This window comes from Pyrus communis, chromosome 10, assembly GCF_041283825.1.
Source record: "Pyrus communis isolate YQ-2024b chromosome 10, ASM4128382v1, whole genome shotgun sequence".
In the NCBI taxonomy this organism is placed as follows: Eukaryota; Viridiplantae; Streptophyta; class Magnoliopsida; order Rosales; family Rosaceae; genus Pyrus; species Pyrus communis.
Genome location: NC_142574.1, coordinates 22605441 through 22629121, shown reverse-complemented (window position 1 = coordinate 22629121; position 23681 = coordinate 22605441). Strand labels below are relative to the sequence as shown.

Sequence of the window (23681 nt, the reverse complement as noted above, 5' to 3'; positions counted from 1 at the left end):
TAGAATTATAACCATTGTTTTAATTTTATGATAATTATCATCAAAATTTGACGTAAAGGTACTAATATACCCTAAATATTAAATATTAGGGTTTCTCACAACAACCAAAATACAACCTTTAAACAACCTTATTAGGAAGAATTAATCTCTATGGCTTTTTTATTTTCATTATTCTCTGCAACTTTTGAATTACTTCCTGTAACCTTCCTGATTTCTGCACAATGAAAGCATGAATCAAAAGGCAAAACTAGCAACATTTTTACCATATCCTTTCTATGCCTTTGCAAGAATTAGAGATTTTGGTGGCCAAACAAAATTTGACTCCATAAGCAGCAGGAAGGCAAGGACAATAGGTGGAGGACGATTTCCCTCCTCATCACATTGAGAGTTATGCTTGAAAAAACTGTTTTACTTCACACTGGCACCTGAAAGATTTTCCGTGGTATATTTATTTGATCTGAATTTATGTTTTACTCATTTTCTAGAAAGGCCACGCTTTCAAAGCTCCCATTTTCACAAAATCAATGGTTTTCTCTATATTTTAATCTTCCAAGTTCTTTGATTTTTTTATTTGTTTTCATGGAAGCTGTTTTAATTCATGCTTTTATTCTGGTTTAAAGGTTGCAGATATCTAAAGGTATAGTTGAAGATCCTAGACATATGAAGGTAGTTTAAATATCCATCTATATTCAAATCTATAATATTATAAGTTGGGTTTTGGTTGTTATGAGAAACCCTAACATTAAAGATATATTAGTACTTTTACATCAACTTTTGATTATAATTATCATAAAATTAAAATGCTGGTTATAATTCTACATGGGGTCTAAATTTTAGTTATATTTCCAAATTTCCCAAATTTTTTTATGACCGGAACATAAGTGGTACAACACGTGCTTTTATATAAGTGCTACAAAATTTTAATATTTAAATTACTAACTTTTTAACATAAATTTCCCAAATTTTTTTATGACCGGAACATAAGTGGTACAGCACGTGCTTTTATATAAGTGTTACAAAATTTTAATATTTAAATTACTAACTTTTTAACATACATATCATACCATTTATATAGTAACACGCAATGTACTATCCGTGTTTTGATTGCATTGAAAAATTTTTTCCAATGAACAGACGGTATATCCGACTTTATACGTATTTATTGCCCCCATTTCAATCATAATCCCTTCCTTTTTTTCTGTCATTGTTTACTCTTTTGAATACCGCACCCTGTGTGTCTCAGTCTGGGGAGTGGGGGAGAGAGAGATGGAGGGAGGGAAGAGGGCAGATGAAGCAGGGGCATCATCGTCAGGTGGGTTTTCATCAGCTGGGGCTGTAAGTGATCAGGGAAGAGGAAGACAAGAAAAGCAGAAGGAAATGGCTGAAAAGCTGAGTGCTTTTTGTGATGTTGGGGAAGAAGAAGAGAAAGAAGATGATAAGAGTAATGGGGTTGCTGCTGGTGGTGGTTTTGTTCCTGGGCCTTTGGTTTCTCTCAAGGAACAGATTGAGAAAGACAAGGTACTCTCTTGATACTTCTCTTTTGGTAAAGAATTTGGGTTTGTTTTAATCTTGCTTAATTAATTGGATTATTGTTTGATTGAATATTTGTAATGGGTTCTTTGGGAATTTTCTTGGAACCCAAATGATGGTTGTGTTTGGTATCTCAGAAGCTGCAGAAAAAGAAAAGAAAATGGTCTTTACTTTTTTCTGATCTCATTTTCTTAGCTTTCTGAATGTGTGACCCCTGCCATTGCCCTAGCATTTTTTGAATTTTTAATCTCATTTATGTCCAATCCAATTAGATCAATTAGTTAGTTTGTGTGAAATGGAAAATCAAACTGTTTGGAGTTTACCAATTCAAGTTTGAAGCTACTTGGCTGGACAGGATGATGAAAGCTTAAGGAGGTGGAAAGAGAAACTGCTCGGTTGCTTGGAAATGGAAAGCGATTTGAATGGTTTGTTTTTCGTGTTTCTTTGATACCCGCTTCTTTATTCCACAGCTACTTTGTTGTGGTTTTTGAATCTGTTGTCTTATGTTTTTTCTAAGAGTCTTTTGTTTGGACTTTGATTAGGCCAAATGGAACCTGAAGTCAAATTTCACTCCATCGGAATCATCTCTGATGACTTCGGGGAAATCACTACTCCCTTACCTGTTGCAGAAAATCAGATCAACCATGTCCTGTTTACATTGCAAGAGGGATCTCAATATCGCCTTAAGCTAACATTTAGCGTTCTGCACAACATTGTTTCTGGCCTTATCTACTCCAACACAGTGTGGAAGGGAGGACTCCAAGGTAGTTAATAGTGTTTATTCATCTTGTCTAGATGTTTTAAGCGCAAATAGAGATGGTTGAAAGCTGATGAAACTTTTGGCTAAACCTTGAAGGCAGTAACGTAATTATACTACTGAAAAATGTTAACAACATGTTAATGTAGAAGGAGGTAAGACTAGCATAGCATAGAATGCTATTTGCGCCACCCGTGATTAGGTTTATGTTCTGTTTGCTAACCGTTATACCAATTTTCTTTTAACTCTATCATGTGTCAGTCGATCAGAGCAAAGGCATGTTGGGTACGTTTGCTCCTAACAAAGAACCATATGTGCACACTTTGGAAGAGGAGACCACTCCATCTGGGTTGCTTGCAAGGGGCATATATGCAGCAAAGCTTAAGGTGCGTGGCAGTTAGCACATGTGTTTATTCAACAATGCGTATTTTCATGCAGCGAGCTCAATTTGAGATTGAAAACTGTGTAAATAATATGAAACCCCGTTCTTTCTTTTATATTTCGATTAACAATCAACGGCTTGTTCATTCACATTTCGATTAGAAGGAGAAGAGGTGCCTATTTTGAGATCTCTTAATTTTGCAGTGGTGACATCAGTCGTAATATTACAAGGGTTTCAGTAGTATAACAAAATATGTATTGATGTTTCTTCTCCGTTTCAATTTTATGCAGTTTGAAGACGATGACAGGAGATGCCATATGGAACTTCACTACTCCTTCGAGATCAAAAAGGGCTGATAGCTGAAATCTTTCGGAAGATCCGGCATCTTTAGATTTATTTCTTCCTTTTTACCCCCCTATTTTTCTTTCATCCTTGAACCACACATCTTTGTTGTATAAGCGTTTTCCTTGTAGGGGTGATTGATGCAAATGTAAAACTGAATTATTGTTCTGTTTCCCTTGGCTTGTGACACAAATGTAGAATTTTGCATACCATTGCTGTTTGAACTTTGAACCCGTCTCTGTTTTTCTCCGGGATGTCATGGAAGTATCGTCGGAATACTCGGAGTTTAATGAAAAACGGCAGGAGAGAATCAGTTTTCTTCGCTTGAGTTCTTCTCAACTAAGCAAATGTTCAACAAGGATTTCTAGTTACTTGAAAGGCTGCAAGATAACGTTTATGGATTTAAAGGTACAAAATCCTCCCCAAAACCATCACATTTCGAGAAAATTTTCCAACACGTACATACAAAATGTAGAAGAATGACATTGTATTCTGTAAATGCAAATGTTAACACCTAGTTCAGTGGGATCTCGAAGATCGACATACTCTAGTTCAATACGTCTTTATCCGTATGTGGTTTAGTAGTAATACAAGTAAACAAAACACATTTATTGGCAAGAATCTCATAACAGACTAGGTTAAGCACAAAATAAAAGTATACAGCGTGACAGAGTTTGGGAGGGCTGAGCGGCGAGCAAATTAGATTCAGCAGTGCAGTCCTCCAGCTGCAAAAATCGACTGAAGACAAAGCTGAGGCGCCAAGTTAGGTTCTACCAACAAAATCATCAAGCCTTCTGGAGATCTGAGATGCAGTCCCGACTTTGCTTGATACAAAAGGGAATTGCTCAACTGTTGAGAGTTTTTCGGGAGACGAATGAGACCACTCATATGTGAACGGTATGCGCCTCCAATCTCGAAAATATCATCGGAATAGTTAAGGTTATAGTAAATAATACATTCCAATTTAAAATTGTTGGATAACAATGATACAGGGGTATAGTCTGATTTATGCAGAACTAATCTTTTAGAGAGAAGATAAAGAAGAAAGAGATACCTCCTAATCTACAAATAATGCGAAAGAAGATCTGCTGAAGAATTCTTCAACCTACAGCTCTGTCCTAAATGGACATCTCCGAAAAGGTATCTGCATCATCAAGCTTGAAAATTAAGGGGTGAAAAGGAAAACTTAAACTTTTGGAAAAGACTTGTGAGTTTATAAAACAACAAACCTATATTCACAGTAATCTGTCCATGCACATCGAGCTTTTCCATAATCCCAATAACAGTCCTCATCCCTCAGAGGTCCACGCTTGGCTGTTGCAGATTTTATATGTCAGAAAGAAAGCAACACTGCTCGAAGGGAGGAGGAGACAGAAGACGAAGAAGAGAAGAAGCATTCACCTTTAGTAACAAATGCTGATTTTGCATCGGGATGGATATCATGCCACATTTGAAGCCACAACTCTCTCATTAAAACCGGGGATCTAACAATGTTCCTATGATTCGCTACATTAAGACAGTGTTACCAAAGATGGTAAATTATACAAGAACTCTTATTTATATGCAACAAATAATCATAGAATAATGACAAGAGAGTGGAAACTGGAAACCTTTGTCTATCTCCCAGACTGCCGTCCTTTTTCCTGGTATACTTTCAGAATCTTCATAGAAAGTTATGTACTTGACCCTTGGCAACCTTGTCATGTTGGGCAATATATCTTCTTCATGACGATGTTCCACATTCAACTCCACTTGCACATCAGAACCATCATGCTCTGACTACAACATTGAGAAAACGAATAATAAAAACTCACATACAAGGCCACTTTACCGGTGAAGAAGCACATCAAACTTACTGATGAATATTCTCATTTTCTTTTCCTAAACAGACAAATGAAATGAGTTATTTCAGACAAACTCATATGACTCAAAGGAAAGACATACCTGAGGCGCTCTAGTTATGTTTACTTTTGGTCCAAGCCAATTCTTGCACCAAGAAAGAGAATGGTACGGGACCTGTTAAATATCGTGTTTACAAAATGCTGAGTATGCTATTCCAAAACCAGGCTAAGAAAACAATAATGAAGCAGGAGAATCTAACTTGAACCATGCTTGCATGTAAGAAGTTTTAACTCACAGTCTCATCCCCGCTTGAAGCTCCTGCATTTCCATCGACAAGATTCCCTGACCTAAAAGAATATTATGGAATTATCAACTGTGGAGTTTTCAAATAGAACTGTAACACTCTGAACGTATGTCATTTTTCAAAACCCCATTTTGTACAATAATTAGTTAATTGACAGATAAAGAAATAATAATATGTTGATCTCCATCTGCTTTGCTTATGCGATAAAGTCAACACCTCGTGATGTTTTACCACATAGTCCCATACAGAAGGAGAAAGAGACCTACCAGTTAAGTACATATAACATTTGATGATGCGTTTGCAGTAAATGTATTCAAGCATACATGCACCAGGTGTGCTTGTGTGTAGTATGGAAATAATAAAATAAGGAAGAAACTTACCTTGAGAACAAGGAACCTTCAAGCTCATAAATCACATCGGTAATGATCCAATTATCGGGGTAGGGCTTGCCACTTGGTGCAAAATAGTAACCAACCTGTTTTTCCATGCCAAGATACCAAAACTATCATTCACCAGAACACCGTTACCAGCTAAATGTAGAACAGGCACCAACAAATCCCTAGTCATAAGAAAAAGATATCTTAGGATGAATAGAATCTAGCAGCTTTTCTTATTGTTGTTAAAACCTATTGAATAATGAATTTGAAGAGTAGCAGCAAGTGCATCTTATAAGCAAATATGACTTGGTAATAATGAAATAGAATTATTTCAAGCATGGAAAATACTATGAAACAAAGCACACAAAAGTTATATTTCCAAATTCACTACTTTGATAGGAAACCTGCAACAAAAAACAAACAAGAACGCCAATTATGTGAAGTTGCTTCAGTCATGACAAAAAGAAATATACTATTCGCTACGACATGGAAAATATACCTCAGTTTTCAAGTCTGTTCCGTAGATACAAAATATATTTTTTAGAGGTGGCCTGTCCCATGGTGAAAGCGGATTTAAAACTGGATCATCATGATATAACCTGAAAAAACAGTGCAGTTGGAAAGCTGAGACAGACAACAACATTCTATATGCTTGAAAAAAGGTCAAAACATTTTTATTTTTATTTTTAAATAGAAGCAGAAAGTTAAGGGGCAATATGCATTACAGAGATCATTTATCCATACAGAACCCGGGAACTACAGTCAAGATAGCTTAATCCTTGATGTCCACCCGGTAAAATATTGGAAAAGAAAATAAGGATATACAATGAAAAAGAACTACATATTGTATGGCAAAAGGTGTCCTTTGCCAATGGCATTTAATGGTGTTGCCTACCCTAGGTACTGGAACACTACGATAACTAATCGATGAAACTATTGACGACAACTTGAAGTTCATGCCACTAACACAAAGAAACTGAAGTCTAGAAGTTGTAAAGGATTAAGTTTCGACCCAGCAACATGAACAACAAAAGTTGTTACACAAAGGCATCCAATGTCAGAAAAACAAGTTAGCAAAATGATACTTCATTATGATTATATATCAAACTACTCACTTCTTTAATTGATGCAAAATCCTCTTCATGTCTGGGTCATAATCCTCTATTGCTTTGAAAAAGGTCCCATCTGATATTTCGCGAGCAGAGAAAGACAATTGGGTAGGAAGTCCACATTCTATGCTAGACAAGTTAGCCTCAGCTATTTCTGTAACTGATGGATACGCTCCAAATCCTGTCAACATAAGATGCAAAGAGTACCTATGAAAAACAACATCACAACCAAAAAAAATGCATCATGATCAAAATTTTACCAGGGATTGAAGGAATTTCAATATTGATAATATTTGTTGGCCATCCAGAAAAGTTAAAGTGAAATTCCCTGTCATCACAGTGATAATTATGATGACCACTCTTGTCCCTGATATCCACAGAGAAATGTTTCCAGTATGTATTATCTGCCCTGCAATACTTTGAAAATGGCAACATCCATAACGTAGAAGCAAATGAATTGACCATCAACCGAGCTGTGCCCTGATAACCGGAAACATATAAAACATGAACCATGTTACAACATGAAACTGCATCTAAAAGAAATTATCATGAACATCCACTATTTCCAAACAAGATAGGCATGAACAGTGATTTTAACTGATTGTCATACGCATTTATTTTCCCTTGAGTTTACAGAGCATGATCAAGATGATATAATTTTGGGAATTCTTACATGTATTTACATATCTGAAGCGTAATGACTGAAAAAACAACAATTGGTTTGTTCTATTTTTTCCATAAGCCATTAACAAATACCTAAATAAAAAGTAAAACAAAAGCTACACTTCCACCTTGGAGGAGTAAAGAAAAAGGAAAAATAAACAAACTATTTTTGAGGAGGTTTATCAACGAGCAAAAACGGGTACCTCAGAAATAGGAAGGCCAAATGTTAATCCAGAAAGTGTTCCTTTGACTGCCTCAACTGCACCAAGAAGTGGAGCTCCTGGAACGAAGTCAACAAAACAAACTAGATAAGTAGAACACATGATTCTAAGCAACAACTTTCAAAGTAAACAGATTTTGATGCAAACCAACCGTACCAACGGCAAAATAGGCATGAATGTGCTCATCCAGCCATTGGATATAATGCTTTGGTGCAATTTCCAGCTTTAACCATTCCAAAAAGTAGCGGAAGACATGATTCCCTAGCGAATGGGCAAACACTACCGAGGGTCCTCCTCGAAGTTTCAGCGCCGTTTCAAATGTTAATCTGCATTTTTAATTTTTTTTTTTTTTTTTTTCACATGATGAAAAGTCCAAGCATAATTAACAAGTTAGCATATGAACATCATTTGACACTAACACTTCTGGATATTGTATCAATGTGGAAGTAACGAAACGAAGAATTCATAGAAGAACATAAAATAATTAGTAAAAAACAGCATGAACTTCAGATAAAAATACAAACTTTAGCTTGTGAAAGTAAAGGTCTCGCTCCTCGAGCTTAGACGGCGACAGCCTCCAGTCGTACGGCACAGCAATGATTGCATTTGCCTCGATTCCCAATTCAATACACCATTTCACCCATTCTTTCCACACCGAAGAAAGCGGACCTGTTCCGAAAAGATTAAGAAAATAAACAAAGCAACGAGCTTGAAAATATGATTCAGAAATGCATTTGCCTGTTATGTAGCCAGGATCGAGCTCCGTGATGGCCGAAAGGCCGCTATCGGGCCGGGACTTGCATTGCGGGTGATCCGTTTGGTTGTACTGGTCGAGAAGCATACATTTCAGCCAGCAGTTCACGGCGGAGAGAAGCTGCAACGCACAAAAATCATCAGAAATTTGAAGAAAGCGGAGCTTTCGGAAAATCGAAAGCAGAGAGAGAGAGAGAGAGAGAGAGACGAACTTTGGTTGTGTCGAGCCAGACCAAATCGAGAGGGTTGAAATCGAGAGGAGAGTAAGGGCAATCGAGGATCGACCAGGCGCGAAGCTGCGTGGAGGCCAAGCCAGGGATTATAATACCGGAGAGTTTGGAGTAGTCGCCGCTCCAGTCTCCTCCGACGCCATGGAAGAGTGGAGGAAGAAGGAGGAGGAGGAGAAGAAACGCCGTGACGTGGTGGTTGTAAGACGGTGCTCGCATCGCCGTTTGACGGTTTGGAAAGAAGGAAATTGCAACTGTCTTTTTATGACGCCATTCGATTTGGGGAGTTTGGGAGTTGAAAGCTCTTTTTGCCTATTGCCCCCAAGTCCCTTTCTTTCTGCTTCACCCTGTTTCTTTTCCCGAAACGACGCCGTGCTCCTGATATAGAATGTGCATCTAGAACTGACCGCTTTTGGTGAAAAGTGCTTTTGCATTATAAAACTGTTTTTTCGGAAAAACATCTTGATTTTGGTCAGAAAAGCACTTGACAACGTATTTTTACATTAAGATGTTTTAAGCTACCCCTATGATATTAGTGGTCACCCAAAAAACACAATTAAAAGTGTTAATTAACAAGGGATAATATACAATGATCCAAGTTTGTGATGATAAATTCGATATTATTTTATTTGTTCACATTTAGTGTAAATATTGTTGTATAAAAAAACGTGTTAAAAAGAAATCTCTCGCTTTGTATGGTAGTACTGGACTTCTTATATATAGAAAGTCTTTCATTTTAAATGATGACAAAACAATTATTTTATATACAGATTATTATTATTTAAAGATCTACATAAACATTCATTTAATTTAAAAATCGTTTAGTCATCCACATAAATTGCAGTCATTATTATGATGAACTGTCAATTTTATTAATTTATATAAATGGCTAAACAATCTTTAAATCGAATAAATATTTTAAAAATATGATAAAGAAAAAAGAAAATTTCAATTGCAACGTTTTTTAACTTATAAAATAATATCACATCGTCATTAGTCTAGTATAAATGACTGTTACACAAAACGCTTTACTATAATGATAAAAATCGATCGTACATATCAATTTTGATACTGATTCAATTTCCTTCATCTCGCGAGAAGTATATATATGGAACAAATGACTAGTAAACGGAAAAGTCAAAATGTCGGTGAGATCGAACAGCGCAGGCGGGAGGCTTTAAAAACCAAATCTGGAAAAGCGCGCGAGCTTGAAACGTCAGCGTTTGACTCAAATCTATCACCCCGCCCATTCCCCCTTCCCCTAACAAATCAACACCGTCCACGTGTCCTCTGCCATTCCAACACACACCCTGAAACGACATCTCATAAATACTACAAGCTCCTCCAGAAGAGCTCACTTTAGAGTTTTCTATGGAACTCTCTGAGTTTCCGAACCTTCGTTTCAATGGCGGACGCAAACCCTAACCCTAAGTGCAGCGACAGTAGCAGTACCAGGTCGACGATGAACCCATGGGTTCTTCATTTTCAGAAACTGGGCCTCGAGCTCAAGTGCCCGCTCTGGTTCGATTCGCTTCCCTAAATTTCATTTCCTTTTTTTCCTCAAATTTTTTCGAATTTTACTTTGATTTATTTGAAGCAAACGTGGTTGATCAGAAATGGGTTTTCGTTTTTTGTGTTTTTATTGTTGATTTCAGCTTGAATTTGCTTAATCGGCCGACACTACTTCCATGCAATCACATTTTCTGCAAGTGCGTCTTCTCTCTCCCCTCTTATTTTTTTTCTCCTAATAACTTGATCGTTTTCTCTCTCAAGATTCTTACTTTAGCGTTTTATCTGTACTGGGATTTTGAATTGGTTGCAGGTCCTGCATACCCAGTTCGAGTTGCCCTGTTTGTAAAGCTGAGGTTGCGGATCGAGGTATATTTTTGGCCGCCTTTGATTAGTTTTATGATTGAAAGCTAGTATTTATTTATTTATTTTATTTGCGAAGAGAAACTTAGTTTTATTTATGCCTGAAATAGTCGTTTTTGGTGGAGGTTTTTGCTAGGAAATTAATTTAGAAATTCCCAAAACAGTTTATTATGGAAACAAGTAATTAAAGCTAATGTCTGATGCAATGGTTTTGTGGACTGACAGATCTCAGGCCTGTGCCATTCATGGAAAACATAGTAGCCATCTATAAAAGCTTGGATGCGTCTTTCTGCGGCAATTTGTTGCAGCCCGTTTCTTCTGGTACAAACTTAATATGTAAACACACTTATTTGGAAGTTAATTTGGTGTTTAAGCTCTATGCAGACAATATTGTTTTATCTTTTTGTGTGGATTGGTTTGATCAATGCAGATGTTAGAACCATTTTGGAACAAAACCCCATTTCGCCTTTTATCAGTTTTGCTGGCACAATTGCTAAAGAACCATTTGACAATGACCAGGGCGGTAATTCAAACAGTGGACAATCCGTCTATTCGTCGAGTGCTCATGAACGAGTTTGGGCTCCTTGTAGTCTGAATCGTTCTGTTGCTGATGGAATTGGCAAGAATGGCAAATTAGAAAACTGTAGCATGCCAATAGATGCTAATGGCAAGGTATTAGATTTTGCTAGAAGCGGAATGGGAAATACCATTTTACAACTACCAAGTTCTCAAATAAGAGCTGGTGGACTTGAAGAGTGCATGACTGTAGAAAGAGGCATGAATCACGCAGCACAGTCATTGCCCAACAGTCCTCCTTCATTTGGTGATGCCAAATGTTCAGATAATGATAGCTGTGGTCGGCGCTGTGAGCAAGTAAGGTTTTAATAGTTTCGAAATTTACTAATACCATATATTGTGTTACTGTCTTATAATGAGATTATTTGTATATTTTTTCTTATGTAATGCTTTCTTCAGATTTCAGAAAATTCTTTGGTCAGGAGATCGATCAGCAACATTGATGATAGTAGAGTAGGGCAGAAAAGGCATGATAGTTGTGCAACTGAAATTGATGGTCATTTAAGAAAGAAAATAAAGTATGAGCCAGTTTCAGAAACTTATTCCGAGCTCGAACATAAGTTCAGTACAGCTCCTAATAAATCATTCACAAAGAGAACAATTTGTGCATTTTGCCAGTCTTCTATAATCTCGGTGGTTAGTTGCTCTTTTGATATGTTAGTCTTTGTGTCTTTTTGTAACATGGTAAGTTTGTAACATATGGTTCAATTGAATTGATGAAATATTTCAGGTTACAGGGCCAATGTTGCATTATTCTAAAGAGAGACTGGTTGAGGGAGATGAGGCAAATACTTCAAATGTTATACATGTTCACAGAATATGCATTGATTGGTATGTTCAAGCAGTAATGATGATACTTTTGGTCTACCATAGTTAGCAATATGTATAGTACACGTATGAATATTTTTGTTCTGAAGATATTCTTGATTTTCTGTGTACTTTACAATATACGGAAAATATTTGTATTTTCAAAGATGAGTGTATAACGTATGCTATGTTTCCTTTGCTTGTAAAATGAAACAAATTTATATAAAAAAAGACAAAAATTCCTCTATACTGACCTTTTGACTTAATATTTCAGCTCATCACAGTCAATGGCATTAAGTTACTATTTTAGCAATAATAAACTTTTCAACTAGTTGTTTTCATCAAATTTATTATTCAATATAAATTGCAGTATTATGGAACCTACATTACTTTCTGTTTTTGGAATTTTGGGCTGATTCTGTAGGAACATTATTGTTATTTCACTTTTGCCTTTTCAATAACATGATTGTTATTTTACTTTGACCTATTTGTTGTTAGTCACCTATGTGCTCCTAGATAAATATATTATGGATTTTGAAATGCAGGGCACCGCAAGTATATTTTGAAGGTGAAAATGTAAGGAGATTGAAGGCAGAAGTGTTAAGGGGTGCGAAGCTAAAATGCACCAACTGTGGGCTAAAGGGAGCAGCTTTGGGATGCTTTGTGAAGTCCTGCCGGAGAAGCTATCACGTTACCTGTGCAATTGAAATTTCTAAATGTCGTTGGGACAAGGTATCTATCCTCTTCTTTTACAAGTAGTAGCATATATTTGTAATCAATTTGTTTCTCGTGTCCTTTTGTTTATTACAGCCTTTTAGATTATTTAATATGTTTTGTTTTGGTGGCCAATGTCTGTTAAGCGCCTTAAGCCTTAAGTAATAGTTAACGCTCTCCTTTTGAACATTGTACAGGAAAACTTTCTGCTGCTCTGTCCAGCTCATAGTTCAACTAAATTTCCCAGTGAGAAGTCAAATTATGGGAAGCCCAAGTAAGACATCATTCTCTTATTGAAGCAGATTTTGTGTGTTTTGGTCCCTATATTTAACTCTTGGCTCTTCAAGATTTATTTACTATTGTTAGTTTGTACAAAGAAAAGGCTTGAAAAGTAATTTTTTTTTTCTCTGTAACATTGCTGTTCGATATTACTTCTTTCTTTCAATGTTTAATTTGATGTCTGATTTTCCCTCATTCTCCACACAGAATCTGTCCGCCATCTAACAGTGTGGAAGCTCCAGATGAAGTGAATCAATGGATCATATGCCCATCCGGTTTGTCTTCTGAAGAGAAGGTTAGTTTGAAAAGAATTTCTCCTCTTATTAGTCACTTGGTTTCATGTTATTTAGACTTGGAAAGTTGTCTTTAGATAATAGTAGACAATATCTCTCCAATAATATTGATCCTTCCTTTGCTTGGCTTTTGTTGACCTGGTTGTGGTCAAATTATTAATTTGTTTTCACTTTCTCTATATATATCTGCATGTAAACAAAAATTGAGGAATCTGGTAATCTGTGATTTAATTTTAATAAACTATTCTGGTTGTAGTGCGTAAAGGCTTATCTTATGATGAATAACATTTACGAGAACATTGTTGAGATGGACTGTAGAACTAAGTCTACTGGGTTTTGGGCATAGACCCAGAGGTCTCCCTTCCTGTATCAGAAACTTATATATTTTCTCTGAATGGTGCAGCTTCTTTTAATCAAGTTTGCCGAGAAGATTGGTGCAACTGTGTCCAAGACCTGGAGACCAGATGTTACACATGTGATTGCAGCCCTGGATGGGGATGGTGCATATGTGAGGACATTCAAAACTTGCATGGCCATTTTGGCTGGAAGATGGATTCTGAAAATTGACTGTAAGCTATACCCAGATATTCTTGTTGCTTCAATTACATTTTTACGAATGACTATTTGACTAAATTACGACCAGTGTTTAAAAAAAAAAAAAAATACATTTTTTTAACTGAGGTGTTTTAATAATTGATTTTTATCACCTAACCTGTCTTTCCCTCGTTTTCTGTTTATTGATGGGTGCAGGGGTAAAAGCATGCATGGAAGCCACAGATCATGTGAATGAAGAACCATATGAAGTTAGTCTTGATAACTACGGATGCTGTGATGGCCCAAAAACTGGCAGGCTTCGGGCAACAAACAACGTAAGTTCCTCTGATGAATAATTTGCGCGTGACCACCTTCATTGACACATCTGTCCAACTAAAATGTCTGCCCGATAATCTTTTTTTTATTTACGATACCATGTCATAAACATAAGACAAATCATTTCATCAAGTAGTCAGTTGGCAGTTTATGCATTTTCAAATTATAATGTTCAGATTAGGAAAAGGAAATAGAGGGCGCAAAGTCAGATTGTATGAATTAAACTTAAATGTCATTGTGTGCTTCTCCATTACCATGTTTAACGCTATACGGTCAACTTCGAGCACCTTGCTTTTGGTTTTGGATTCAATTATGCAAATCTTTGGTGACTACTTGATCTTAAATATTGGATTATTTCCCTTGCAGGAGCCAAATCTCTTTAATGGTTTGAGTTTCTATTTTGCCGGTGATTTTGTACTGGATAGAAAGGAAGACCTTCAAGATTTGATCATTGCAGCAGGAGGCACAGTTTTCAACAGCTCAGAAGAAGTGCTGGAACAAAGTTGTCTTGAACAGACTGCTTCAAGGACGCTAGTTGTATACAACCTCGACCCACCAGAAGGATGTAAGTTGGGGGAAGAAGTTTCGATCCTTTGGCAACGGTCAAATGAGGCCCAGGATATAGCTGCAAAAATTGGATCACAAATCATCGGTCACACATGGCTCTTGGAATCAATTGCGAGATGCAAGTTACAGCCTTTTGTCTGTTGACAAAACATGCAATGCGATAGTCTCTGGTGCATTGTATTAGACCATTAGTAGTCTTGTGCTTGGATAGGGACCTGTTTGATAAGATGTTGACGTCCCAAATGTAGATTTCAGTTTGTAGCTAGGTTTATGCATTCTCTACGGCATTTTCTCTGATGTCTCTACAGAAGTGATTCAGATGCCTTTAAGGATGTGTATTCTTCTACAGACAAAATTTAGAAGTTCCTGAGAATTTTTGTTGTTCATATCAAGTATTATTTTGAATTATTCACTTCTAGCAGTTAGATACTGTTGTGTTATCTGCCCGATAATAGCCTGTTTAGCTTTTGAAATTTTCTTCAAATTTATATCACATGAGAGCGTGAGAGCTTGGACATGAAGCTTTTCATCAGCATACCAGTAAAGCATTTGAGGCTTCAGTAGAAGCTTGAGCTGAATGCTTGCTTGGCGAAGTTTCCATGGCAAAGTCGCCTTTTGATTCTGTCGTGTCTGCATTTAAACGAAGTACTTTGCGACAAGCAGAAAGAAGAGCAAGTTGAGAGTGCTCAGGGAAGCCAAGAACAAGTAGTTGTAATCGAAATGAGAGACATTTAGGTTTATCCAGAATCCAACCCCGGCCATGTTGCTTGGTCATTGTCTCATAGAACCGCTATATCTTAAGCCATTTTGACGAAGGAATCAGCAATTCCCAGCAAAGCAAACTGAGGGAGGAGAACGAAAATTGTGAGGGGAAGTGTGTCCCTTTTCCCAAATAGTTGTTCTCTTACGACACTCAGCCTCTTTCTTCCAGCCAACCAAGCTGTGATCGTGATCAAAACTTGCAACACAAGGCTTATCTGCAATGTGACCCCTCTAGGGTTCTTTGTGTAGTGCCGGATCCATGGAACGGAGAAACGATCCTAGACCACGAGGCTTATCAGCACACGCCGGAGGGATCTCAAAATTGGGTCCTATGCTTCTGCCTAGGGTTGTGCCTTGTATGATAGACAATGTTCCTCCTTGAGCTAATTTCATGCTTGGTACAAATGTTGCTCTACTGGCGTTGTGTCACCGGACATAGCATCCACGGCGAGGTTGGTCCGCTCTTTACGGCCGCTTTTGTCACGAAACCTGCAATTAACGCAATGCTAGCGTTGATCACTAAGGCTTTTGCTAGAAAACGAAACTATTTGTACCCGATTTACTAACTACGTTATTGATTATGTCGCTAATAGAGCTTAGGAATATGTAGGATCATTGCAATTTGAACAATGTTTTTGGAACACCTGATTTTACACTTATTTAAAATGATCATTAAGAAAATAATAAATTATAGGTTATAACAATGCGTATAACGAGAATTCGTTAATCAAAACTGAAAATGACTAAAGATACGTCGTGGGGATTTTACCTCAATGAAGAGGAGCGGTCAGTTTTAAACTTCCCAGCCTTTGTGTACTTTTACAACTTCCAACTCATGAAAAAATTAGTTTACCAAATTCTTTTGGTTATTAAAGAAAAGAAAAAAGCAAAAAGAATTGAAGCCTTTTACAAGTCAGTCTCTCTAAAGGCTGAATTGGATTAATAATTCCGTGAGGATAGGCTAATTAGAAGATAGTCATTTAAGTCTTTGTAATAAAATCTGTTAGGATTTATGCTTAAAATTGAAAATTCTGTTAACTTTCTGTTAATTATTAGCATGTGAGTAGACCTCGCATTTTGGACCTGACCCGTTAATATTAGTATTTGAGTGAATGCTTAACAAGTCAGGTCGCTAACGGGTGAACCCGTTAAATAACAGGTCACTTTGGGTCAACCCATTAGACCCATTAGCACCCATTAGTTGAGGATGTTTTAGTAATTTCAGTTAAGTCTTAACAACAAAAAAAATAAACTCTTTGCAAAAAAAAAAAAAAAATAATTGTTAACGGGTGAAACGAATGACTCGTTAGTTTAACGGGTCAGGTTCAACCCGACCCAAACCCAATAAACCTGACCCGTTTACATGTCTACACGTGAGCAAGCCCCACGTGTTAACAATTAATGAAGAGATCCGTTTTAGCCTAATATGTGTATGGAGAGTTTCGTTTTAGCCTAATATGTACGTCTCATGTGATAATAATTAATAGAAAATTGAAAGAATTTTTAATCTTGGGTATAAATCCTAACAGACTTTACCACAAGAGCTTAAATCCTAATTTTTTCATCACAAGAGCTATCTTCCAACTACTTTATAAATAGAAGTGTTAATTCAATTAGGACCCACAGTCAACCAGCGTTTCAGCGATGAACGGTGCAGATTATGTCAAATAAAAAACCCCAAGTTTTTTCCAGGCTGGGTAATCATTCACACAGACACGAAATCCCCTAACGGTCACTTCCCTTTTCTCGAAAATTAAAGAACCTGGGGGAGGGGGCCACCCTACATAAAGGATTTGGATCGTCTGCATGTTTTTCTCCCTGCAAGACTGTCCAAGACTTTTAAATCCAGCAATCCAAGAAATCTCAGGGGTGCACGTTAAAGAAACATGCAGATTATCTGGTCCCCCTCCAAAAAAGCCCCGGATCCATCGAAAGTTTATGACCGTTTGTCCCTTTCCCTTCTCCCCTAGTTCTTTACTTTCCAACCCCAACGGCCCTTTCTCTCTCTGTGGGAAAGATGGAGATTTGAAATTATGAAAACCCAGAACCCAAATCCTTCTTCTTTTGCAGAAAGACGCAATCTTTGAGAGACCCAGAGAAGGGAAAGAGAGAGAAATCATGGGTTGCTTTCTTGAATGTTTTGGTTCTTCCAAAGACAACAAGCGCAGGAGGAATCGGAGGTACAGGGTTCACCACCGAGACCATGTAAGTTTGTGTTTCCCTCTGTTTGGTTGCTGAGAAAATTTTGATTCCTTACTGTTTCCTTTTTGGGGTTCTAGTTTGCTAACACACCAGTGAGTTCTGAGTAAAACCCATACATTAATTTTTGATGAATTTAGGCTCAATTTAGTAGGGTTTTTGTTTTTGTTTGTTTGTATTTTTTTATCTTTTCAAATTTCATTTAATTGTTTTATTCCGGAAAAAAGTGTTAAAAGTTCAAGATTTTGATTTGTGTTTCTTCTCAATTAATCTTTGTTTTTGGCAGAGACATACAAGTTTCGAGCCTGTGAAATCTGCTCTCTCCTCTGCACCGGAGGTTGAGGAAAAACCTATTAGCCCGGCATTGGAAGAAGTCCGGTGAGCGATATGATTGGTTTTTGTGGGTTCAATTGCCTCTTAATTTTGTGTTTATCACTCAACTGTTTTCTTTGAATGTAAATGCATCTGTTTGATTTTTGAATTACGCTTCATCTTTTGGGGTTTTTGACGTCGAATTGAAGTTATAAGTTTATGGTCTGTAGGGACAAGCCAGTGGAACAACTGAGCTTCAGTACTCGAAAGAAAGTTACTTTTGATTCGAATGTTAAGACCTATGAGCATGTTTCGACCAACGAAACTACGGATCCTTTGTTGGATAGTAAAGAGAATGGGAAGGAGGAGGAGGGGAAGAATTTGGAAAAACCGTGCCAATCTAAGTCTTCCTCTGAAGATAGTTCGGTCACTTCCAGCTCAGGGTCATACCCTCCTAACCATCGATACCAAAATTGCAGGGATAGCGATGATGAAGACGAAGTGTTAGACTATGATGAGGACAGTGATCTGGATGATGAAGATGAGGATGATTATGATGACGATGATGGGGAACTAGAGTACGAAGATGAAATTGTAGAATCAAATAGAGGGGTTTCTACTCCTCAAGTAATGACTGAGGATTTTGATAGTCCAATGCCGATGAAACTAGGTGGGTTGAACCACAGTGCACGCGATAGGAGTGGTTATGTTCATTCGGTGCTAAACCCTGTTGAGAATCTAACACAATGGAAAGCTGTCAAAGCCAAAGGGACACCACTGATGAAGCCTCAGAAAGAGAATTTCACACAGGATCAAGAACCCCGGATTTCGTTCAGTTCAGAGCCAAGTTTGAGCTTTAAAACAAAAGCTGATCAAGACAAGAAGCAATCAAAGAATCCCAACCAAGAATTGGCAGTTGATGCTAGCCTCTCGAACTGGTTGGTTTCATCAGAACATACGCCAGTTAACAAGGCCAGCACAACTGCTTTAGACACCTTCACGCCTGAGAAAAGCACGTCCCATGGATCAAACTCAGCAAGAGGCCATCAAGATAGACCAATTTTAGGTGCATTAACTGTTGAAGAGCTCAGACAATTTTCAGTCTCATCTTCACCAAGGAAGTCACCGAGTAGAAGCCCTGACGAGATGGCCATAATAGGGTCCGTTGGAACATACTGGAATCACAGAGCTCCTTCTCCCGCTGCTAAGAGTTTGGGTGCCTCGTCTTACAAAGGAATACCAAACTCAACCAACAAATACAGATAGGTATTCGTGAGGCTTCTTCGATTAGGTCTTGATGGGAGAGTGAATTGGCATTGTACCCCATTCGAGACAAGGTTGGAAAGAGCTTTGAACAAAGGAGGTGCTGCTGAATATGATTGATGAGATTCTTTTTCTTAATTACGGAAACAAGGTTGGTTTGTGATTGTTATTGTCCGTTGATGGTGATGTCTATTCTTTTAATTCTTTTGTGAATTATGATTTTGTTTTCTGTGTGACGCTTGCCTGTTGTAATATTTGGTTTAATCAAAGAGACTTGCTTGAAATTATGGATTGTGTTTTTACTAGTGTCAAATCATGCATAAGTTCCATCCACTCCGCCATGTCCGAAAGTTAGTTATAGCATCCGCTACAAAATTTGTTTCTCTGAAAAACACGGCGTTAAGAAATTGAGTTGAACTTCCAAGGGGGACGGACACCACCAAGTTTTCTGGTGCAAGACAAAATGTGTTTCTCCTGCACTGCCTGATTTTTTTTCACGAACCATCAAAGTCGATTCGGAGTCTGATTCAGGGGGATTCTTGTTTCCCTCTTTTCGTCCCAGAGGCCGCTGACATTTGTTATTTGAGTCATCGTTCTCCCACCATTCAGACAAGCTTGCACAGGGTGTAGGAACCAGAGTAGACTGTCTGGTGTCTATTCTCATCAGATGGTTCTACATTAGCATACATGAGGCTCTACCGCAGAACCCTTCCTTACTCACAGGTGTCTTTTTTAACGACTCTTTAAAGGATTGTCTTGGATTGACAAACGAATGTAAACACAATGATGAATTTGGCCAAAATGAAAACGGCAGGACTAAATTGGCACATAGGATAAAACACATACTATTTTGACATTGAAGCCTATTTTCTATTATGATGCACTAAATGTTTTTCATAAGGAATATGCGACTATTTTTTTCCGGAAAATCTCTAACAAAAAATACACCATGCCCTCTTTTATACCGAATCGATCATAACCACTGCCTACATTTCACGAAATCATGCACCACAAAATAGGAGTTGATAAACAGACCCGGGATACCATTCATTATACCTAGTGAAAAAAAAAAAAAAATTCTGCTTAATTGTGGCAATGGTCTATGAACTTTACATCTAGTTTAATTGTAGTTCCTGAACTCTTATAATAGTTTTTTAGGTCCAAAACTCAACAATGTGTTGTATCATTGGTTCTTTTACTAACGCCTTCCATTTGTTCTATTGTACCATTCATCCCACATCACATCACTAAAAATAAATTTAAAAATAAGAAGAAAAAAACCTTAAAAAAATCAGATTTTTTTGTTGTGTAAGAAAATTGAATACATGGAATTTTTTTTCCTAGTCCAATACATGATTTGTTAGTTGTTTAAGTTCGGCCATAGTTCGATCTCCTACCAACTTAACATACTACTTCACAAGCCTACGAAAAAAAAACAAAAAACTGTTTTTGGGGTGAGAGAGGCTCGAACTCTCGACCTCAGGATCACTCAGAAGCTATGAGACCTACGCGCTAGCCAACTGCGCCACCACCCCTTGTTGAATACTTTTCCCCACTCAGGGTATTTGTACAAATTACAAGGCACCCTCGTAATTACATTCCATTTCCCACGTTCTCAATTCGGTGTCGTTTTCAAACAAACCCTAGGCAGCAGCCCTTCCCTCCTCCTCGAGTCCACCCCCCCTCTCTCTCTATCCCCTTCTCTCTCTCTGTCTCTCTCTCTCTGTCTCTCTACAAATGGACTCGGACGAAGGCAAGCTGTTCATAGGAGGACTGGCATGGGACACCAACGAGGACAAGCTAGCCGACTACTTCAACCAGTACGGTGATGTCACCCAGACCGTCATCATGCGTGACAAGGTCACCGGCCGTCCCAGAGGCTTTGGCTTCGTCGTCTTCTCCGACCCCTCTCTGCTCGACCGGGTCCTCAACGACAAGCACACCATTGACGGCCGACTGGTCAGTCACACTCACACTTTTCCCCTCTTCCAATATTACCCTGCATTTCACTTTCATCGCTAATTTTACTTGGTTTCTTTATTTGGTTTTGAGATTTTTGCGTTCCGGGATTTCGATATCGTGCCGAAATGTGTTGTGGGTTTGGCTAATTTTGATGTTACTTTTCATGGGTTGTTGTTGCTTGTATGTTCTTGAGCTGTCTTTTGGGTGTTCTTGCATTCTTGGGGTTGCAATGCGTACTGCGTAATGCTGATTTTAAGTTGGGATTACATCTGCTAGCCGAGAGGGGCTCCGGAATTGGTTATTTTGGCTTGTAATTTTGTTGGTTTTTAAGCTCCATGTGGTGATTTTTATACAATGTACTTGCAGTGCGGTTATCTTATTGAGTGCATAGATTTCTTTGGCTGATGAACACCAAGTTCGTTAGGGAGAGAACATAATTGCCTTCGCTTATCTAGTCCGGTAGAAATGATTTTGTTCACATGGCATATTTTATAGGACGTAATGTTTGCAGCCCACTATTTTGGTCGACAAGGTTGCACATTTTTCTGATTTTCAATGGGGATTTTGTATTATTATCTGCATCTGTGTTCTGGGTGCTCATTGATGCACATTTATACACGTAATGTCCTTCAGGGAAACACATGATAAGTCGTCAAATGTAATGTCATTAATTTACCTGATAAGAATGATGCTTGACAACACCAACTTACCGTTGATTTAAATGGATGAGTGTATTCTTGTAGGCATGGTTTGATGGTATATGTTAGAAACTTTGTAAAATTGGACATGTAGGGAGGTTGAATATCTTTCATTCTTGACATGGTTTTCAATAGTAAGATTTCCAAATACAACGTATAACTTTTTATCTCAAAGTGATTTACTTGTAGATTATTAGAGGTTTAAGCGCTACTTTATTGTGTTCTTACTAAAATTTTTGAGGTGATTTGTGCTACTTTATTGGGTTCTTCCTTGCCCCTTATGAACAAGCATAAATGCTACGTTATTGTATATCTTTGCCTTATCTGTACATCTGTTTGTCCCTTTGTTTGTTAAAGGTTCCACTTTGATTACACAGGTTGAGGCAAAAAGGGCTTTATCAAGAGAAGAACAGCAGACATCCAATAGAAGTGGAAACTTTAATACCAGCAGGAGCTCTGGAGGGGGAGGAAATTTTAAGACCAAGAAAATATTTGTTGGTGGATTGCCTTCTACACTGACAGAAGATGGATTTCGTCAATTCTTTGAAAATTATGGTACCGTGACAGATGTAGTAATAATGTATGACCAAAATACTCAACGACCTCGTGGTTTTGGTTTCATAACATTTGACACTGAAGATGCAGTTGATAGAGTACTACAAAAGAACTACCATGAGTTGAATGGTAAACTTGTAGAGGTAAAGCGAGCGCTACCTAAAGATGCAAATCCTGGTGGTGGGGGCCGTGGTGGGGGATATCAAGGTTACAGTAATTCTGGGACCAGTACAAATGCATTTGATGGTCGGGTTGATGGCAATAGATATGTGCAGCTTCAAACTACAGCAGGCGGTTTCCCTCCATATTCTGGCTATGGTGCACCAGGTTATGGTTATGGAGCAGCAAATACAGGGGTTGGTTATGGAGGTTATGGAAGTGCCAATACTGGTTTTGGTGGTCCTGCAGGATCGTATGGGAATCCAAATGCCCCCAACGTTGGCTATGTTAGTGGGGTACCTGGTGCCTTGAAAAGTGCTTGGAGCAACCAAACTCCTGGGTATGGTGCTACTGGCTATGGGGCTGCAGCTCCTTGGAGTACCCCTGGTGGAAGTGGTGCTCCTGCTCCTAGGGGTCAATCCCCAAGTGGGGTTTCTGGTTATGGAAATCAAGGTTATGGCTATGGAAATTACGGCGGCAGTTACGCTTCTTATCCTGGTGGGTATGGGACCTCTGGCGGGCATGGTGGAAGTACTCCAACAAGCAACTCTGGTGGTAGTGCTAGCGGTGGAGAGCAACAAGGGACTCGTGGTGGTTACATGGGGAGTGGCTATGGTGACACCAATGGTAATTCGGGGTACTCTAATGCATCTTGGAGATCTGACCATTCACAGGCCACCGGTGGTTATGGTGGTTCTCAGTCCAGGCAGGCCTAGCATCAGAGATTCAAGAGATTTTGAAATTTCTTTCACAGGGATCCCTCATCCATGCGATCTATTCCCTGGTCTGAGAGCTTATGCACGAAAAGAGTTGAAGTGTCCTGAGACTGGTTGGATTGCTTGATTCTTGGTGGTAGTTGGCAGCACTAGTTCTGCTAGAAGTGCCAATACATTCTAGTAGTAGTAAATTCTACTTGAAATTTTCAGAATTTAATATCTAGGTTGCTTATATTGTGCGCGCTTGATAATTTTGGAGTCTCCTCTTCCCCTTTCCACTCCATCCTCTCTCTCTCTTGCTATCTTTCTCTCTCATGGTTTCTATTGAACTTACTAATCACTGTCGGTATTGATGATAGTTCTTCCCAGTGCTGCTTTAGTTTTATTCAGTTGTGATATGCTAGGAATTTGATGTTGCTCTCTTGTTTTCCACTGTGGGTAATGTTGATGGTGGTTTATGTTTCTGTTTGGATTACTCGAGTTTTTTTTCTTTTCTTTTGAGTTTATTAAGCTTGTTCCATTCAAGCTATTGGTAATATGGGTTAGGGTTTAGGCGGATAATGTTGGTCT

At 38.2% G+C, this 23681-nt stretch overlaps 5 protein-coding genes and 1 non-coding gene across 9 annotated transcripts; 4 read left to right on the top strand and 2 right to left on the bottom strand.

Moving 5' to 3' along the window:
• Window positions 1-1186: 1186 nt before the first annotated feature.
• On the top strand, window positions 1187-3223 carry LOC137729405 (rho GDP-dissociation inhibitor 1). Its single transcript, XM_068468351.2, has 5 exons — window positions 1187-1518; window positions 1886-1955; window positions 2073-2294; window positions 2549-2673; window positions 2960-3223. The coding sequence occupies exons 1-5, from the start codon at window positions 1267-1269 to the stop codon at window positions 3023-3025; spliced, it is 735 nt and encodes a 244-aa protein (XP_068324452.1). The 5' UTR covers window positions 1187-1266; the 3' UTR covers window positions 3026-3223.
• A 258-nt stretch (window positions 3224-3481) lies between these two features.
• LOC137728834 (phospholipid--sterol O-acyltransferase-like) lies at window positions 3482-8917 on the bottom strand. Of its 4 annotated transcripts, none has more exons than XR_015952315.1 (16): window positions 8493-8856; window positions 8266-8401; window positions 8052-8196; window positions 7684-7853; window positions 7510-7586; window positions 6904-7123; window positions 6650-6824; window positions 6034-6133; window positions 5538-5632; window positions 5149-5200; window positions 4956-5027; window positions 4622-4790; window positions 4413-4507; window positions 4241-4325; window positions 4066-4155; window positions 3482-3923 (listed from the first exon to the last, which is right to left on the bottom strand). XR_015952315.1 is itself a non-coding variant. In XM_068467611.2 (16 exons), the coding sequence occupies exons 1-15, from the start codon at window positions 8724-8726 to the stop codon at window positions 4074-4076; spliced, it is 1917 nt and encodes a 638-aa protein (XP_068323712.2). In that variant the 5' UTR covers window positions 8727-8917; the 3' UTR covers window positions 3482-3923; window positions 4066-4073. The 4 variants fall into 4 exon arrangements, 2 of the variants coding, with proteins under 2 accessions (XP_068323712.2, XP_068323711.2); XM_068467611.2 differs by having other exon boundaries at window positions 4413-4517; window positions 8493-8917; XR_011067944.2 differs by having other exon boundaries at window positions 8052-8401; window positions 8493-8833.
• Window positions 8918-9860: 943 nt separating this feature from the next.
• On the top strand, window positions 9861-14910 carry LOC137728833 (BRCA1-associated RING domain protein 1). Its single transcript, XM_068467609.2, has 13 exons — window positions 9861-10028; window positions 10163-10216; window positions 10330-10385; window positions 10605-10700; window positions 10810-11252; window positions 11355-11591; window positions 11686-11786; window positions 12308-12494; window positions 12674-12750; window positions 12963-13050; window positions 13452-13617; window positions 13799-13917; window positions 14285-14910. The coding sequence occupies exons 1-13, from the start codon at window positions 9913-9915 to the stop codon at window positions 14627-14629; spliced, it is 2085 nt and encodes a 694-aa protein (XP_068323710.2). The 5' UTR covers window positions 9861-9912; the 3' UTR covers window positions 14630-14910.
• Window positions 14911-16942: 2032 nt separating this feature from the next.
• Window positions 16943-19308, top strand: LOC137728836 (uncharacterized). Its single transcript, XM_068467612.2, has 3 exons — window positions 16943-17452; window positions 17733-17824; window positions 17989-19308. Exons 1-3 carry the CDS (start codon window positions 17366-17368, stop codon window positions 19022-19024), a joined length of 1215 nt encoding a protein of 404 aa, XP_068323713.2. The 5' UTR covers window positions 16943-17365; the 3' UTR covers window positions 19025-19308.
• Window positions 19309-20471: 1163 nt separating this feature from the next.
• Window positions 20472-20556, bottom strand: TRNAM-CAU (transfer RNA methionine (anticodon CAU)). The gene is given in 2 exon segments: window positions 20472-20507; window positions 20519-20556. It is a non-coding gene; the product is annotated as a tRNA-Met (tRNA).
• Window positions 20557-20675: 119 nt separating this feature from the next.
• Window positions 20676-23586, top strand: LOC137727905 (heterogeneous nuclear ribonucleoprotein 1). Its single transcript, XM_068466772.2, has 2 exons — window positions 20676-20980; window positions 22059-23586. The coding sequence occupies exons 1-2, from the start codon at window positions 20759-20761 to the stop codon at window positions 23109-23111; spliced, it is 1275 nt and encodes a 424-aa protein (XP_068322873.2). The 5' UTR covers window positions 20676-20758; the 3' UTR covers window positions 23112-23586.
• The last annotated feature ends 95 nt before the right edge of the window (window positions 23587-23681 follow it).

Bases quoted from the DNA above. Each gene is read 5' to 3' on its own strand.
- LOC137729405 (XM_068468351.2), top strand. From the start codon at position 1,267: ATGGAGGGAGGGAAGAGGGCAGATGAAGCAGGGGCATCATCGTCAGGT. The intron at 1,519-1,885 runs GTACTCTCTTGA...TTGGCTGGACAG, and splicing joins AACAGATTGAGAAAGACAAG to GATGATGAAAGCTTAAGGAG. The intron at 2,295-2,548 runs GTAGTTAATAGT...ATCATGTGTCAG, and splicing joins GTGGAAGGGAGGACTCCAAG to TCGATCAGAGCAAAGGCATG.
- LOC137728833 (XM_068467609.2), top strand. From the start codon at position 9,913: ATGGCGGACGCAAACCCTAACCCTAAGTGCAGCGACAGTAGCAGTACC. The intron at 12,495-12,673 runs GTATCTATCCTC...AACATTGTACAG, and splicing joins CTAAATGTCGTTGGGACAAG to GAAAACTTTCTGCTGCTCTG. The intron at 13,918-14,284 runs GTAAGTTCCTCT...TTTCCCTTGCAG, and splicing joins GGCTTCGGGCAACAAACAAC to GAGCCAAATCTCTTTAATGG.
- LOC137728836 (XM_068467612.2), top strand. From the start codon at position 17,366: ATGGGTTGCTTTCTTGAATGTTTTGGTTCTTCCAAAGACAACAAGCGC. The intron at 17,453-17,732 runs GTAAGTTTGTGT...TGTTTTTGGCAG, and splicing joins GGGTTCACCACCGAGACCAT to AGACATACAAGTTTCGAGCC. The intron at 17,825-17,988 runs GTGAGCGATATG...TATGGTCTGTAG, and splicing joins CCGGCATTGGAAGAAGTCCG to GGACAAGCCAGTGGAACAAC.
- LOC137728834 (XM_068467610.2), bottom strand. From the start codon at position 8,726: ATGCGAGCACCGTCTTACAACCACCACGTCACGGCGTTTCTTCTCCTC. The intron at 5,201-5,537 runs GTAAGTTTCTTC...ATATTCTTTTAG, and splicing joins GAAGGTTCCTTGTTCTCAAG to GTCAGGGAATCTTGTCGATG. The intron at 4,518-4,621 runs GTTTCCAGTTTC...GTCTTAATGTAG, and splicing joins AGTCTGGGAGATAGACAAAG to CGAATCATAGGAACATTGTT.
- LOC137727905 (XM_068466772.2), top strand. From the start codon at position 20,759: ATGGACTCGGACGAAGGCAAGCTGTTCATAGGAGGACTGGCATGGGAC. The intron at 20,981-22,058 runs GTCAGTCACACT...TTGATTACACAG, and splicing joins ACACCATTGACGGCCGACTG to GTTGAGGCAAAAAGGGCTTT.